This window comes from Balaenoptera ricei, chromosome 4 (assembly GCF_028023285.1).
Source record: "Balaenoptera ricei isolate mBalRic1 chromosome 4, mBalRic1.hap2, whole genome shotgun sequence".
NCBI lineage: Eukaryota > Metazoa > Chordata > Mammalia > Artiodactyla > Balaenopteridae > Balaenoptera > Balaenoptera ricei.
This window is the reverse complement of record NC_082642.1, coordinates 74,017,183-74,032,863: the sequence shown is the minus strand read 5'-3', so window position 1 is coordinate 74,032,863 and position 15,681 is coordinate 74,017,183. Positions and strand designations below refer to the sequence as shown.

Sequence of the window (15,681 nt, the reverse complement as noted above, 5' to 3'; positions counted from 1 at the left end):
GTTGAGTGAGGGCAAAGCCAATTCCTGTTCTCGTCATCCGGTCGGCGTGAGACACCGGAAGTGACATCATTGTTGGCGGAAATGCGGTTTGCTTACTTATGCGGAAAAATGGCTGCCGCCAGTTTGGTTGTCTTGTACCGAAGAGTCTCGGCGGCCTTGAAGGCTTCCAGGTCGTTAATAAGTCCTCAGGCCCCTGCTAGCACAAGGTAAGTGATGTGAGGAGTAGGTCTGTCCATTTCTCCAACTTTGGATCTTGTTTGGTTGCCGAGATGCTGAGAAACGCTTAGGGATGGAAAGGCCGCTGGGATGGCTGGGCCCGAACCCACCTCCGTGAGGAGTGAGTGACCTTGGAGAAGTCCCTCACCTGCGACATTTCTGTATTTTCCTCAAACATTTTGTTGCCACCTCTTGTGGACCAGGCAGTTCGTGGGGTCTGTAGAAAACCAGTATTTGTTGAACTAAACCTAGAGGTACGGAAGCATCCTGTTCGGCTGGGTGAGTTGGGAAAAACTTCACTGAAGAGCTTTTGGCTGTGGAACTGAAGGCTGTGTCAGGTTTGGATGGATTAAAAAAGGGGTGGGAGGGTGTACTCCCAGAGTTTGTCAAAAAGAGATTGTTCAGTAAATGTTGAGTGAATAAATGAAAGTAGCCAAATGAACAGAAAGCCGCCCTGCAAGTGTGAGAAAAGAATATCCTACACGTGTTGGTTATTATTTCTAGGAAGACCGCTTGTCTTCTGGACAGACCAATCATTTTTGACGTTGTGGTGTACGATTTCCTCCCTTTTATTAGTGTTTGTTTTTAATGAGTTAAATTTTACAAGTAGTTGGGTATGTCATTTTTTTAAAAAAAGGAAGTAATGTATGTGCTCTTGAATCCAGCACATTTATTGGGCATCTCTCAGATACAGTGAACTTACATTAACCTCAGAGATAAGCAATTTTTTTGGTTTGTTTTTTGCAGAGGTTCAGGGGTTGTAACTGGAAAAGTAGCAAACTTGAATCAATCGTCTCTTCCATCTCATCATCGTTTTTCCTTAAAAAAATTTTTGGATTTTTATCATTACTGTTGAATAAATATCTGTTCATTTACAGACACTTTGGAAAATAGGGTAAAGTGCTTTGAAGAAGAAAGTAAACATCAACTATGGTTTTACCATTCAGAGATAAACAGATTTTCTTCTATTCTTTTTAACTTTGAGTATATAGACATACATGAAATTTTAAAATAAAATCAGGATAATATTTACGTATATGCATTTTTATGTTCTACCCTTGTTTTCCAACTTTTTATTTTAAAAAATTTCAAGCCAAAAGGAAAGTTGTAAGAGTAGTACAAAGAATAACCATATACTCTTCACCTATGTTAACCAATCCTCAGCATTTTGTCACATTTTCTATACTTTTTATATCCATGCCTTTATTTTTCTGAACTATTTGAGGCATGTCAGAATTGCAAACATCATGGCACTTCAGCATATATCTCCTAAGAACAAGAACACTATCTTAACCACAATACTACAATGATCACACCGGGGAATTTTTTTTTTCTTTCTTAATTTTTAATTCAGAGTCCAGTCAATGAACATTTATCCTGTTAATTGTCATGTATCATTAGTCTTCTTTAATCCAGAATGGTTCCTTTTTTTCTCTTTCATGATATTGACATTTTTTATAAGGTCAGCCTTTTTAGAATATTCCTTCATTTGGATTTGTCTGATTGTTTCCTCATGATTAGATTCACATTAAATTTTTCTTGGTAGGAATACAACACTTGTTATACACTTCATTATTGTATTTTAAGTTATTTCCCCAGGTCATTAAATATTCTTTATAAACATGACTTTTAGATGACTGCATAATAGATTATCATACAGATGCACAATAATGTTTTTAACCATTCCCCAGTTGCACATTTACATTATTATCAGCTTTTTGATATCATATATAATGCTTTAATAGACTTTTTTTTTAAAATTATTATTCATTTATTTATTTATTTGGCTGTGTTGGGTCTTCGTTTCTGTGCCGAGGGCTTTCTCTAGTTGCGGCAAGCGGGGGCCACTCTTCATCGCGGTGCGCCAGCCTCTCACTATCGTGGCCTCTCTTGTTGCGGAGCACAGGCTCCAGACGCGCAGGCTCAGTAGTTGTGGCTCACGGGCCTAGTTGCTCCGCGGCATGTGGGATCTTCCCAGACCAGGGCTCGAACCTGTGTCCCCTGCATTGGCAGGCAGACTCCCAACCACTGCGCCACCAGGGAAGCCCCCTTTAATAGACTTTTTAAAAGTACAATTGACTTACAATATTATATTAGTTTCAGGTGTATAACATAGTGATTCGATATTTTTATATATTACAAAATGATCACAATAGACAGTTTGATTTATCAATTCCCATCTATGATGATTTGTCTTTTTTTTAAAAAAAATTTATTTATTTTTTATTTATTTGGTTGCATCAAGCCTTAGTTGTGGCAGGCAGGCTCCTTAATTGTGGCTCGAGGGCTCCTTAGTTGCAGCATGTGGGTTCCTTGGTTGTGGCATGCGAACTCTTAGTTGCAGCATGCATGTGGGAACTAGTTCCCAGACCCAGGCCCCCTGCGTTGGGAGCTTGGAGTCTTAACCACTGTGCCACCAGGGGAGTCCCTCTGATAATTTCTTTAGTTGAAATTTCTAAATTCAGTGGAATTACTAGGTTAAAGGAGGAAGCATTGGGGTCTCTGATGTGTTGTGAAATTAAAGTTCAGAATGTTTTTATCTGCTTATATGCCCACTAGCCGCACATGAAGGACCTAAAAATGTTACCTTAAAATATAATTATGTCGGGCTTCCCTGGTGGCGCAGTGGTTGGGAATCTGCCTGCCAAGGCAGGGGACACGGGTTCGAACCCTGGTCCGGGAAGATCCCACATGCCGTGGAGCAACTCAGCTCGTGCGCCACAACTTCTGGGCCTGCACTCCCGAGCCTGCGAGCCACAACTCCTGAGGCCTGGGCGCCTGGAGCCCGTGCTCGGCAACAGGAGAGGCCACCTCAATGGGAAGCCCGTGCACCGCAACGAAGAGTGGCCCCCGCTCACCGCAACTAGAGAAAGCCCGTGCACAGCAACAAAGACCCAACGCAGCCAAAAATAAATAAATTAAATAAATAAATTTTTAAAAATACCTTTAAAAAATATATATATATAATTATGTCAATATATTGGCTCTGAAGTTACAGGATAGCAACATATATAATGGCATGTTAAAAATAATTTCTAAAGCATTTTATGAGTTTATCATTTCTTGGGCAGAAACCCCAAGTTGATTTTTTGACATTGTAGATGAGGAAATGATTCTGTTTATTGCTTATAAAATCCAAATGTTGTGAAACTTGAATCACTTGTTTATATATGTTCAGTTGCAGGTTTTCTCTTAGTCTGTTGACTAAGAATACACCAAATGTCACATCTTTTCACCAGTGTAGATTACTTCATACCACATTGTCTAGGAGAGGACTGGAAGAATTTTTTGATGACCCAAAGAATTGGGGGGAAGAAAAAGTGAAATCTGGTGAGATATTTGGGTTGACTATATTAAATAATTTTATTGAACCTTCTGTCATTTTCGGATTATTTATTCAGTTTGGGAATTACTTAAGTGTTTCCTTTTTGATTTCCTTTGGGAATGTCTATTAGAGAAGATTAGAAGGACAGTATAATAGTAGAGTTAACTGTTCCTTGGAAGGTTGGCAAAAGGTTTAGAAGAGGAGTAGGTTGAAATTAACTAAAGTGAGGTTTGGGGTTTGTTTTACATTTCATTTTTTTAGAGATAATTGAAAATTTATAATGATATTAAGTATTTTGACATTAGACTGTGAAGGTACATTCTATACTAATACTAACATTTTTTGAATGCTATTGCCAGTCACATTACTAATATTTTCATATGTGTTATCTAATTTAATCACAATTAAATCCTAATTATATATTGTACTATAATATAATAAAGCTATTACACATTTTACAGATAAGGAAACAGGTTTAGAGAGGTTAAGTAATTTGCCAAAGGGCATGTAGCTAGAAAATTATTTCATGTTATGAATTTATCATTTTAATAGGAGCTTCATGGACCTGTCAGCAATTAAGGAACAAAAGTAATGAAGATTTACATAAACTTTGGTAAGTATACTGAGTACATTAACATCTAAGTGTTTGAAGCAGTTATAGTGTAATAATGAGGTATAAACTTTATCTGATTTAAGAAATTAAGTAAAGTGATTTATAGTACTGTTGGTGATATATAAGATGATTAAAATTTTTATAAGTACTACAGAGGTTAAATTACATTATGACAGATGTATCAGAGTTCTTAAATAGTTGGGAGTTTAGAAATTTTACTGTAACTGCTACCAGTCATCCTACCACTTTTATACTAAGAATTTCAGGAAACTAATAAAGCAAAATGGGGATGAGTTGGTCACATTTAGGCCTTCTTCCTTTTTATTACCTTTTGCATGGTCTGGAAGCTTTAGCTTATTTGCTTTGAGGAAGAGTATTGGAGGGTGCACTTAATTGGAAATTTGGGTAGGTTTTTCTGGCAGATACTCCTGATGAATTAGAAAGAATTGAGAGGATTTAAGACAGATTTGCGTTGTATATATACATATATAAATTGAAGTATAATTGACATAACATTGTATTAGTTTCAGATGTGCAATGTAATGGTTCAATATTTGTATATATTGTAAAATGATCACAATAAGTCCAGTTAATATCTGTCACCATACATAGTTACAAAAAGTTTTTTTCCTTGTGATGAGAATTTTCAAGATCCATTCTCTGAGGTACTTTCAAATATGCAGTACAGTATTACTGACTATAGTCACCATTGCCGTACATAACATCCCCATGACTTTTTCCTTTTATAACTGGGAATTTGTACCTTTTGACCCCCCTATCCCCCCACATTAATCGACTATATTTAGCCCAGAGCTATGTTTGTTTGGGCTGCACTGTGTTTTAAAAATTGGGAAGTTTCGCACAAAAATAAGGATTTCTGGCTCCTCTTGAATAATCAGACCTGTGATGTTGCAACACTGAACCTGCATTTTTACATGGTGACAGTTGGCTGGTCTAAATGGAGTAGTGCATACCACTTCTTACCCATCTTGTTGTTCTTTCACCAAGCTCCCTTCACTCATCATTACTGTTTGTCCAGGCACTGTAGTAGGCATTTAAAGTTTGATTTAAATGGGTTATCTTTGATTTAAAGGGTTGATTTAAAGGGTTATCTTTCATGGCAGATTAAAGAACTGTAAAATGCTTATAAAACCACTAATATTACAGGCTTCTTTATGTGATACAATAAGAAATATATATTTTGTCTTTGTCTCTGATCGCTTAACACACAGCTCCTAAATCCCTTGGAATTGCCTGAGTGATATGAGTGTCTTCTAATCAGGCAGCTCTTGGGGGTGGGGGCTGGGGGGTATTGTTGTGTAGCTTCAGGATAGAGGCTGATTGCCAGAAAGGCCAAGGTGTGATTAGCGGATGGAGCATTCAGCCTCACCACCACCCCCACTTTTGGGGAGGGAGAGGGACTGGAGATCGAGTTCAGTCACCAGTGGCCAGTGATTTAATCAATCATGCCTGCATCACGACACCTCCGTAATAAACCCTAAACAACTAGGTTTGGAGAGCTTCCAAGTTGGTAAGTACATGGAAGTTCTGGGAGGGTGGTGTGCCTTGAGAAGGCATGGAAGCTTTCCACCCCTTCCCCATATCTTGTCCTGTGCATCTCTTCCATCTGGCTGTTTCTGAGTTGTATCCTTTATAATAAACCAGTAAGAGAGTAAAGTGCTTTCCTGAATTCTGTGAGCTATTCTATCAAATTATCAAACCCATGGACAGGGTTGTTGGAACCCCCAGTTTGTAGCTGGTCAGTCAGATATGTGGGAGGCCTGGAAATTGCTGTTGGCATCTGAAGTGGGGGGCAGTCTTTCTTGTGGGACTGAACACTTAAATTTGTGGAATCTGGCTCTGACTTCAGGTAGTTAGTGCCAGGGAGTTGGAAAAGTTATGTTGGAAAAGACAACATGTTACTGTCAGGAGAGAAAAACCCCTCATTTGGTGTCAGAAGTGTTATGTTTAAAACAGCACAGATTCATGGTAAAAAATACGTTGTTTTAAAGCACGTTTACTGTTGGTTATTGGTAAAGGGATAGTTAAGGCAGTTTCAATATTCATCCTGGCTAAAGCCAAATAATTTATCTTCTGCCACTCCTTCCCCCAAAATTGTCTTCTTCCATACCAAAAAGTACCCCAGTTCCTTTGTTTCATTTTCTTTGCCCTCTACATTTATTTCCTTTACTTTCTTCCAGCTCTGATTCTCAATCAAACATATTTATTCACAAAAGTCACTCACACTTGAGCTTTACCACTTCAGTGTTTTGATTTCAGTGATTTGATTGTGTTTGCTTTGGTTGCCTTTCCAGCCTAACATATCCCATCTCTATGAAGCTTTCATTGATCATCTTAGCCAGAAGGAATGTCTCATTTCTCCCACTTAATTCTCCTGGTAGTTGTTGTCTATACCACTGAGTATACCACACCACATTTCAGTTGTGGAGGGAGCATAGTGGGCTAAAAATAGAATGGGTTTTCCACCCAGGGAGTTCAGGATTTGAATCTTGAATTAGCCATGTGCCCCCCGAAACCTTACTTCTCTCAGCTTTAGTTTCTTCATTTAGAATGTGTAAATAGTTCCAACTTCAGAATTGTTGTGAGAATTCAGTGAAATAAATGTATATAATGTGCTTATTTAGCACATTGCCTGGCGTATAACAGGAACTGAATAAGTGTTATTTATCTTCCATCTTCTCTCTCCACTTGGAATGTAGGGACTACGTTTTATGCTTTTTTGTAACTCTTCTAGCACTTACCTTACTTAATGCAGTATGTGGCACATGGAAAATTTATTGAACAAATGAGTAAGAATAGATGTAGCTCTATATAAAGGATTATTCTAAAGGACTTTTGAGTACAGATCATTAATTTTGATGTCAAAAAATCACAATTAATATAAGCACAGAATAGCATTACAAGCTCTGTTTTTTGATATAGGTATGTTCTCCTGAAAGAAAGAAACATGCTCCTAACTCTAGAACAGGAGGCTAAGCGGCAGAGATTGCCAATGCCAAGTCCGGAGCGGTTAGAAAAGGTGAGATTTGTGGGAGGCTGAAGACTGCTGAGTGTGGGATGAAAGCTAAAAGGTGTGAGTGTATGGTTCCTATAATTCTTGGCAAGTAGATTTCTTTCTTTCTACTTCCGCTTGATTTTTAGGAAACTTACAGTTATGCAACTATCACTACTATCTAATTTAGAACATTTCCATCACCACAAAAAGAAATCTCATGCCCATCTGCAGTCACTCCCATTCCTACCTACAGCCCCCAGCATATGCGTGGACATATGTTTTTATTTATCTTGGGTAGATACCTAGGAGTAAAACTGCTGTGTTGTTTGGTAAATCTGTGTTTGAAATTTTAGGAAACAGCCCAACCATTTTCTAAAGTACCTGCACTATTTTACATTTCTAGTTCTGGTTTAGCTACTTCTGCACCAACTAGGTCAGATTTGTTTAATGTAAAAAACCCATAACAAAATTTATCATCTTAACCATTTTTAAGTGTATAGTTTTTTAATTAAAGTATAGTTAATTTATAAAATTGTGTTAGTTTCAGGTGTACAGCATAGTGATCCAGTTTTATATATATGTGTTTTTTCCAGATTGTTTTCCAATATAGGTTATTACAAGATATTGAACATAATTCCCTGTGCTGTGCAGTAAATCCTTGTTGCTTATCTGTTTTATGTATAGTAGTTTCTGTCTGTTAATTCCATACTCCTAATTTATCCTTCCCCCACTTCCTCTCCTCTTTGGTAACCATATGTTTGTTTTCTATGTCTGTGAGTCTGTTTCTGTTTTGTATATAGATTCATTTGTATCTTTTTTTTTAGATTCAGCATATAAACGATATCATATGATATTCACCTTTCTCTGTCTGACTTCACTAAGTATAATATTCTCTAGGTTCATCCATGTTGCTGCAAATGGCAGTATTTCATTCTTTATTGTGTCTGAGTAATATTCCATTGTGTGTGTGTGTGTGTGTGTGTATGTATGTATGTATATACATGTGTGTGTGTATATATATGTATTTGTACATATACACCACATCTTCCTAAGCCAGTTGTCTGTTCATGGGCACTTCAATTGTTTCCATGTCTTGGCTGTTGTAAATAGTGCTGCTGTGAACATTGGGGTGCATGTATCTTTCCAAATTCGGGTTTTTCTTTTTTCCAGAAATATACCAAGGAGTGGGATTGCTGGATCATATGGTAGCGCTATTTTTAGTTTTTAAAGGAAAATTTTCTGTAGTGGCTGCACCAATTTACATTCCCACCAAAAGTACAAAAGGGTTCCCTTTTCTCCACACCCTCTCCAGTATTTATTATTTGTAGACATTTTGATGATAGCCATTCTGACCGGTGTGAGGTGATATCTCATTTGGTTTTGATTTGCATTTCTTCAATAATTAGCACGGTTGAGCATCTTTTCGTGTGGCTGTTGACCATCTGTATGTCTTTGGGGAAATGTCTATTTAGGTCTTCTGCCCATTTTTTGGTTAAGTTGTTTGTTTTTTCAATATTGAGTTGTATGAGCTGTTTGTGTATTTTGGATATTAACCTCTCATCAGTTGCATCATTTACAAATATTTTCTCCTGTTCCATATGTTGTCTTTTCATTTTGTTGATGGTTTCCTTTGCTGTGCAAAAGCTTTTACATTTTGATTATGTCTCATTTGTTTATTTTTGCTTTTATTTCCTTTGCTTTGGGAGACTGATCTAAGAAAATATTGCTATGATTTATGTCTAAGAACATTTTGCCTATGTTCTCTTCTAGGAGTTTTGTGGTGTCATGTCTTATATGTAGGCCTTTAAACCATTTTGAGTTTATTTTTTCATGTGGCGTAAGGGAGTGTTCTAATTTATTGATTTACATGTGGCTGTCCAGCTTTCCCAACACCATTTGCTGAAGAGACTCTTTTCTCCATTGTATAGTCTTGCCTCCTTTGTCTAAGATTAATTGACCATAGGTGTGTGGGTTTATTTCCGGGCTCTCTATTCTGTTCCATGGATCTGTCTGTTTTTGTGCCAGTACCATAGTGTTTTGATAACTGTAGTTTTGTAGTATAGTCTGAAGTCATAGATTAATTGACTGTAGGTGCATGGGTTTATTTTTGGACTCTGTATTCTGTTCCATTGATTTATATATCTGTTTTTGTGCCAATACCACCGTGTTTGGATTACTGTAGTTTTGTAGTATAGTCTGAAGTTTGGAAGGGTTGTACCTTCAGCTTTGTTCCTTTTTCTCAGGATTGCTTTGGCAATTCTGGGTCTTTTGTGGTTCCATATAATTTTAGGATTATTTGTTCTAGTTCTGTGAAAACTGTCACGAGTGTTTTGATAGGGGTTGCGTTAAATCTGTAGATTGCTTTGGGTAGTATGGCTATTTTAACAGTATTCTGTCTTCCAATCCAAGGGCATAAGGTATCTTTTCATTTCTTTGAATCATCTTCAGTTTCCTTTATCAGTGTTTTATAGTTTTCAGTGCATAGGTCTTTCACCTTGGTTAAGTTTATTCCTAGGCTTTGTTTTTTGTTTTTTTGACACAATTAAAAAAATTTTTTTTAACTTTCTCTTTGTGGTATTTTATTGTTAGTGTAAAAAAATGCAACAGATTTCTGTATATTAATTTTATATCCTGTTACCTTGCAGAATTCATTTATTAGTTCTTGTGTGGAGACTTCAGAGTTCTCTATATAGAGTATCATGTCATATGCAAATAGTGACAGTGTTACTTCTTCCCTTCTAATTTGGATACCTTTTATTTCTTTTTCTTTTCTGATTGCTGAGGCTGGGATGTCCAATACTACGTTGAAAAGAAGTGGTGAGAGTGGGCATCTTTGTCCCTGAATTTAGCAGGAAGGCTTTCAGCTTCTCACCATTGAATATTATGTTGGCTGTGGGTTTGTCATAAAGGGCTTTTATTATGTTGAGATATGTTCCCTCTCTACCCACTTTGGCGAGAGCTTTTAACATGAATGGATGTTGAATTTTGTCAAATGCTTTTTGTGCATCTATTGAGATGCTTGCTCATGTGCTTTTTGTCTTTCCTTTTGTTAATGTGGTGTATCACATTGATTGATTTGCCTATGTTGAACCATCCTTGTGACCCTGGAATGAATCCAGCATGATCATGGTGTATGATCCTTTTTAAGTATTGCTGGATTTGGTTTGCTGATATTTTATTGAAAATTTTTGTCTATATTCATCAAAGGTATTGACCTGTAATTTTCTTTTTTTTGTAGTGTCTTTGTCTGGTGTTGGTATCAATCAGGCTACTGATGGCTTCATAGAATATCTTTGGGAGTGTTCCCACCTCTTCAGTCTTTTGGAATAGTTTGAGAAGGTTTGGTATAAATATATAAGTTCTTTGTATGTTTGATAGAATTCCCCAGTGAAGCAGTCAGTCCTGGACTCTTGTTTGCAGGGAGTTTTTTAATTACATATTCTATTTCACTTCCAGTGATCGGTCTGTTCAAATAATCTGTTTCTTCTTAACTCACTTTTGGTAGGCTGTATGTTTCTAGAAACTTGTCCATTTCTTCTAGGTTTTTCAATTTGTTGGCATATAACTGTTCATAGTATTCTCTTATGATTTTTTGTATTTCTGTGATATTGGTTGTTATTTCTCCTCTTTCATTTCTTATTTTGTTTATTTGGGTCCTTTTTTCTGGGTAAGCTTGGCTAAAGGTTTGTTAATTTTGTTTATGTTTTCAAAAAACCAGCTCTTAGTTTTATTGATCTTTTCTATTTTTTTTTTTTAAATCTCTATTTTATTTCCTTCCTTCTGCAGACTTTGGGTTTTGTTTGTTCTTCTTTTTCTAATTCTTTTAGGTGGTAGTTTAGGTTGTTTATTTGAGATTTTTCTTGTTTCACGAGGAAGGCCTGTATTGCTACGAACTTCCCTCTTAGAACTGCTTTTGTGGCATCCCAGTGGTTGTTATTATCTTTTGCCTCGAGGTATTTTCTGATTCCTTCTTTGATTTCATTGTTGACCCATTGGTTTTTCTGTAGCATGTTCTTTAGTTTCCATGTGTTTGTTCTTTTCCCATTTTTCTCACTGTGATGCATTTCTAGTTTCATACCATTGTGGTCAGAAAAGATGCTTGACGTAATTTCTATCTGCTTAAATTTGTTGAGGCTTGTTTTGTGACCTAGTATGTGGTCTATCCTAGAGAACGTTCCATGCATGCTTGAATGCATGTGTATTCTGTTTTTTTTTTTAATGTAGTGTCCCATATGTCAATTAAGTCCAACTGGTCTGTTGTGTCATTTAGGACCTCTGTTACCTTATTGATCTTCTATCTGGATGATCTGTCCATTGATGTCAGTGGGGTGTTAAAGTCTCCTGCAATTATTGTATTATTGTCCATTTCTCCCTTTACATCTGTTAGTATTCATTTTATATATTTAGGTGCTCCTATATTGGGTGCTTATATGTTGACGAGTGTAATATCCTCTTCTGTATTGATCCTTTTATCATTATATAGTGTCCTTTGTCTTTCTTTATGGCCTTTGTTTTAAAGTCTATTTTGTCTGATAGGAGTATTGCTACCCCACTTTCTTGTCATTTCCATTTGCATGAAATATCTTTTTCGATCCCCTCATTTTCAGTCTGTGTCTTTCACCCTGAAGTGAGTCTCTCAGGCAGCATATTGTAGGTTCTTGGTTTTTTAATCCAGTCTGCCACTCTGTGTCTTTTGATTGGAGCATTTAGTCCATTGACATTTAAAGTAATTATTTATTAGTATGCACTTTTTTCCATTTTAATCTTTGTTTTCCAGGGGTTATTTTATAGTTTTTCTTTGTTCATTTCTTCTTTTTGTTTTTCCTTTTGTGGCTTGATTATTTTCTTTTGTAGTATGCTTGAGTTCCTTTTTTTTGTTTGCCATGCTGCGTGGCTTGCAGGATACTTAGCTCCCCAGCCAAGGATTGAACCTGTGCGCTTGGCAGTGAAAGCACAGAGTCCTAACCACTGGACCGCCAGGGAATTCCCTTGAGTTCCTTTCTTTTTGTTTTTGTGAATCTATTGTAGGTTTTTGATATGTAGTTACCATATCAAAAGTATGGTATGTTGACCCATAACTATATCTAATTGCTTTAAGCTGATAATCATACAAGTTCAAACACATTCTAAAAGCTCTACATTTTAATTCTTCCCTCCCCAACATGTTGTGATTTTGGTGTCCTGTTTTACATCTTCATGCTTATCCTTTTGCTGTAAATTGTAGTTACCATTGCTTTTACAAAATTTCTTTGATTGTTTTTTAATCTATGTACTGGCTTATTTAAATGATTTTCAGTCCTTTTATATATTTGCCTTTCCTACTGTGATTTTCCCTTTCCCATAGAGTCTTGCTTCTTTTCTATTTAGAGAAGACCCTTCAATATTTCTTTTAGGGTAGGTTTAGTATTGCTGAATTCTTTTAATTTTGCTTGTCTGAGATATTCTTTCTCTTTCTATTTTAAATGATAATCTTGCAGGGTAGAGTATCCTAGGTTGCAGGATTTTCCCCTTTCAGGGCTTGAGTATATTGTGCTACTCCCTTCTGACTTTATGGGAGTTCCCTTGTAACTGACTTTTTGTTTTTCTCTTGCTGCCTTTAGAATCCTCTCTTTATCTTTACCTTTTGCTGTTTTAATTATGATATGTCTTGGTGTGGGTCTGTTTGGGTTCATCTTGTTTGGGACCCTCTATGCTTCCTGTACCTTGATATCTGTTTCCTTCTTTGGGCTTGGGAAGTTTTCAGCCATAATTTCTTCAAATACATTTTTGATCCCCTTCTATCTCTCTCTCTCTCTTCTCCTTTTGGAATCCCTATTATGTGTAGGTTGGAGTGCTTTATAGTATCCCATAGATCTCGTCTGTTGCTTTCATTTTTTAAAAATTTTTATTTATTTACTTATTTTTAAATTAAAAAAAATTTTTTTTGGCTGCATTGGCTCTTTGTTGCTGCATCAGGGCTGTCTCTAGTTGCAGCGAGTGGGGGCTACTCTTCATTGTGGTGCTTTCATTTTTTTCTTTTGTCTTTCTGTCTGCTATTTTGATTGGGTAGTTTCCATTATTCTATCTTCCAGATCACTTATTTGTCCTTCTGTGTCATTTAGTGTGCTATTCATTGCTTCTAGATTGGTTTTCATACCGGCAATTGAATTGTCTAATTTTGATTGGTTCATCTTTATAAAACTTCTGGTTCCTTGTTATAGTGATCTTTATTTTTATTATTTTTATCTGCTTTTATTTATTTCTTTATTTATTTAAAATTATGTGTTTATTTATTTATTTTTGGCTGTGTTGGGTCTTTGTTGCTGCTCACGGGCTTTCTCTAGTTGCAGCGAGCAGGGGCTACTCTTCATTACAGTGCGTGGGCTTCTCATTATGGTGGCTTCTCTTGTTGTGGAGCACGGGCTGTAGGTGTGCAGACTTCAGTAGTTGTGGCACGTGGGCTCAGTAGTTGTGGCTCATGGGCTCTAGAGTGCAGGCTCAGGAGTTGCGGCTAACGGACTTAGTTGCTCTGTGGCATGTGGGATCTTCCTGGACCAGGGATTGAACCTGTGTCCCCTGCATTGGCAGGCAGATTCTTAACCACTGCGCCACCAGGGAAGTCCCTGCTTTTACTATTTCCATTTTGAACTTAGGGTCTGTAGACTGGTGAGGTCTATTTTATTATTTGTTCTTTCAGGGGATTTCTCTTGTTTTTTTAAATTGGGAGTAGTTCCTCTGTTTTTTCATTTTACTAAACCTTCTCTGTCTCTCTGAATTTAGGAAAAACAGTTATCTACTGTGGTCTTAAAGGGGTGTTTTTATGTGGGAGTGTCCCTGTGTAGACTGTGTCCAGTATTTTTGGTGTGAGGGCTGGTTTTGGATGCCAGTCATGTCCTTCCTAAGAGTACTCGTCGTTATTTCCTTGATAGAGCGTGTGACTGGTGTCTAGAGTCTGTGCTGGATGTGAGGCAGGGCTTCCTCTTTGCTCTGTGGCTGTCACCGCCCAGTCGGGTGGGGTCTGCTCCCCAGTTTTTGGAGTAGAAGGCTGAGGGTCAGGTTCAATTAGTCTCTGTTGCCCTGCCCCAAAGGAGGTGATTGCTGAAGCAAGTGAGGCTCCTGTGGTCACGGCAAACCTGTGAACCACCTGTGTGGTTCTGTCCAGAAGCATCCCAAGGTCCTGTCACTTTCTGTGTTGTGTTTGTTCCAGATCTAGTGCAAGGCTGTGGCGTGGAATAGGCTGGGGGTTGGGGCATTGTGTCTGCAGGAACTGAGGTGGCTGTGCTCCAGCCTGAGATCTGGGCTGCCTCTGTGACAGACTTCTCCAGGACCTGTCTTCCCCAGATCTAGTGCTCAGCTGCACAGAGAGGGCAGAGCCAGGGTGCTCTCTCTGGGACACCAAGCCTGGCTTATCTGGGTACTCTTGACCTGGGCCTGTCTGCCTGAGATTCAGCACTTAGCTGCTTCACATTCTTGTGGCCAGTGCCCAGTGCGCCCACTGACAATGTCTGCCTGACTAGACACTGCCCCCATGTGTGCACTGATAATAGTCTCTGTGGCTCTGCCCAGATCACATCCCAGGCACCCTGGTCTGTCTCTGCCTAAGTAGACTGAATCTTTGCCCTGGTCTCATGCCAGACTATGGTGTGGAGTGAGCGAATTCGGGGCATTAGCCCTTTCGGATTGGGAAGTACAGCAAGGCAGCAGCTGCCAGTGCAAGGCTCTTTCAGACCTAATTGTTAGCAAGCCAGCATGCGTGCAGTCCTCCCAAGTAGAGTCTAGGCTTCTCTAGCTCTTCTGTCTGTCTCAGCGGATTTCCCACCAGGCAAGGGGGCTTGTCTCCTCGTGCAGGACCCCAGGACTGGGATGGGGATGCCCAGATTGTGGGTTGATCCACTCCCTCCCTAGGGTGAGGGTCTGCCTATGTGAACCTTCTCTTCCTTACAGATCCTTCCCAGGGGCACAGGTCCTGACCTGATGCCTTTTTTATCCATTCTACCTGGTTACATGGAGATCTTTCGTGCAGCATTGGTTATGTAGGAGATCTTCTGCCAGTTTCCAGTTAGTTTTCTGTGAGAATTGTTCCACATGTAGATGTATTTTTAATGTGTTTTTGAGGGGGAGGTGAGCTCTACTTCCCCCTACTCTGCCATCTTGATTCCCCTGCTGTAGCTCAATAATATTAAGTATGTTCACATTACTGTGAAAAGGTAAACTATTATTTAGGTTAGATTTTCTTCATCATTAAAAAGAAATCACTTGGGTTCTTTATTTCCATTCCTAGAGGTAATCAATCCTGTGTGTTTCCTATTTACCCATCAGAATTTCATCAGAATTTTTCTCTGCATTGTAGAAATGTACCTGATTATTTTTATTTACACAGATGTGGTTATACAGTTTATACTCTTTTGAAACTTGCATCTTCTACTTACTAGTGTATTTTGGAGATTTTTCCGTATCAGTAAGTGCAGAAGATCTGCCAGTATTTTTTTCATGGCTGTACATGTTTAAGATATTTCTTCCATGTAGAGGTTT

At 38.0% G+C, this 15,681-nt stretch overlaps 1 protein-coding gene across 2 annotated transcripts in view; it reads left to right on the top strand.

Annotated features, from left to right (window-relative positions):
- Nucleotides 1-81: 81 nt before the first annotated feature.
- The window catches only part of MRPL47 (mitochondrial ribosomal protein L47), a 24,612-nt gene continuing 9,012 nt past the window's right edge, over nt 82-15,681 (top strand). Inside the window, exons 1-4 of one of the 2 annotated variants that reach the window (XM_059920571.1) lie at nt 82-206; nt 3,395-3,546; nt 4,094-4,154; nt 7,098-7,194. In XM_059920571.1, the coding sequence (XP_059776554.1) occupies nt 82-206; nt 3,395-3,546; nt 4,094-4,154; nt 7,098-7,194 (435 nt within the window). The remainder of the gene's footprint in view (nt 207-3,394; nt 3,547-4,093; nt 4,155-7,097; nt 7,195-15,681) is intronic. The other variant, XM_059920573.1, reaches the window with a different exon arrangement.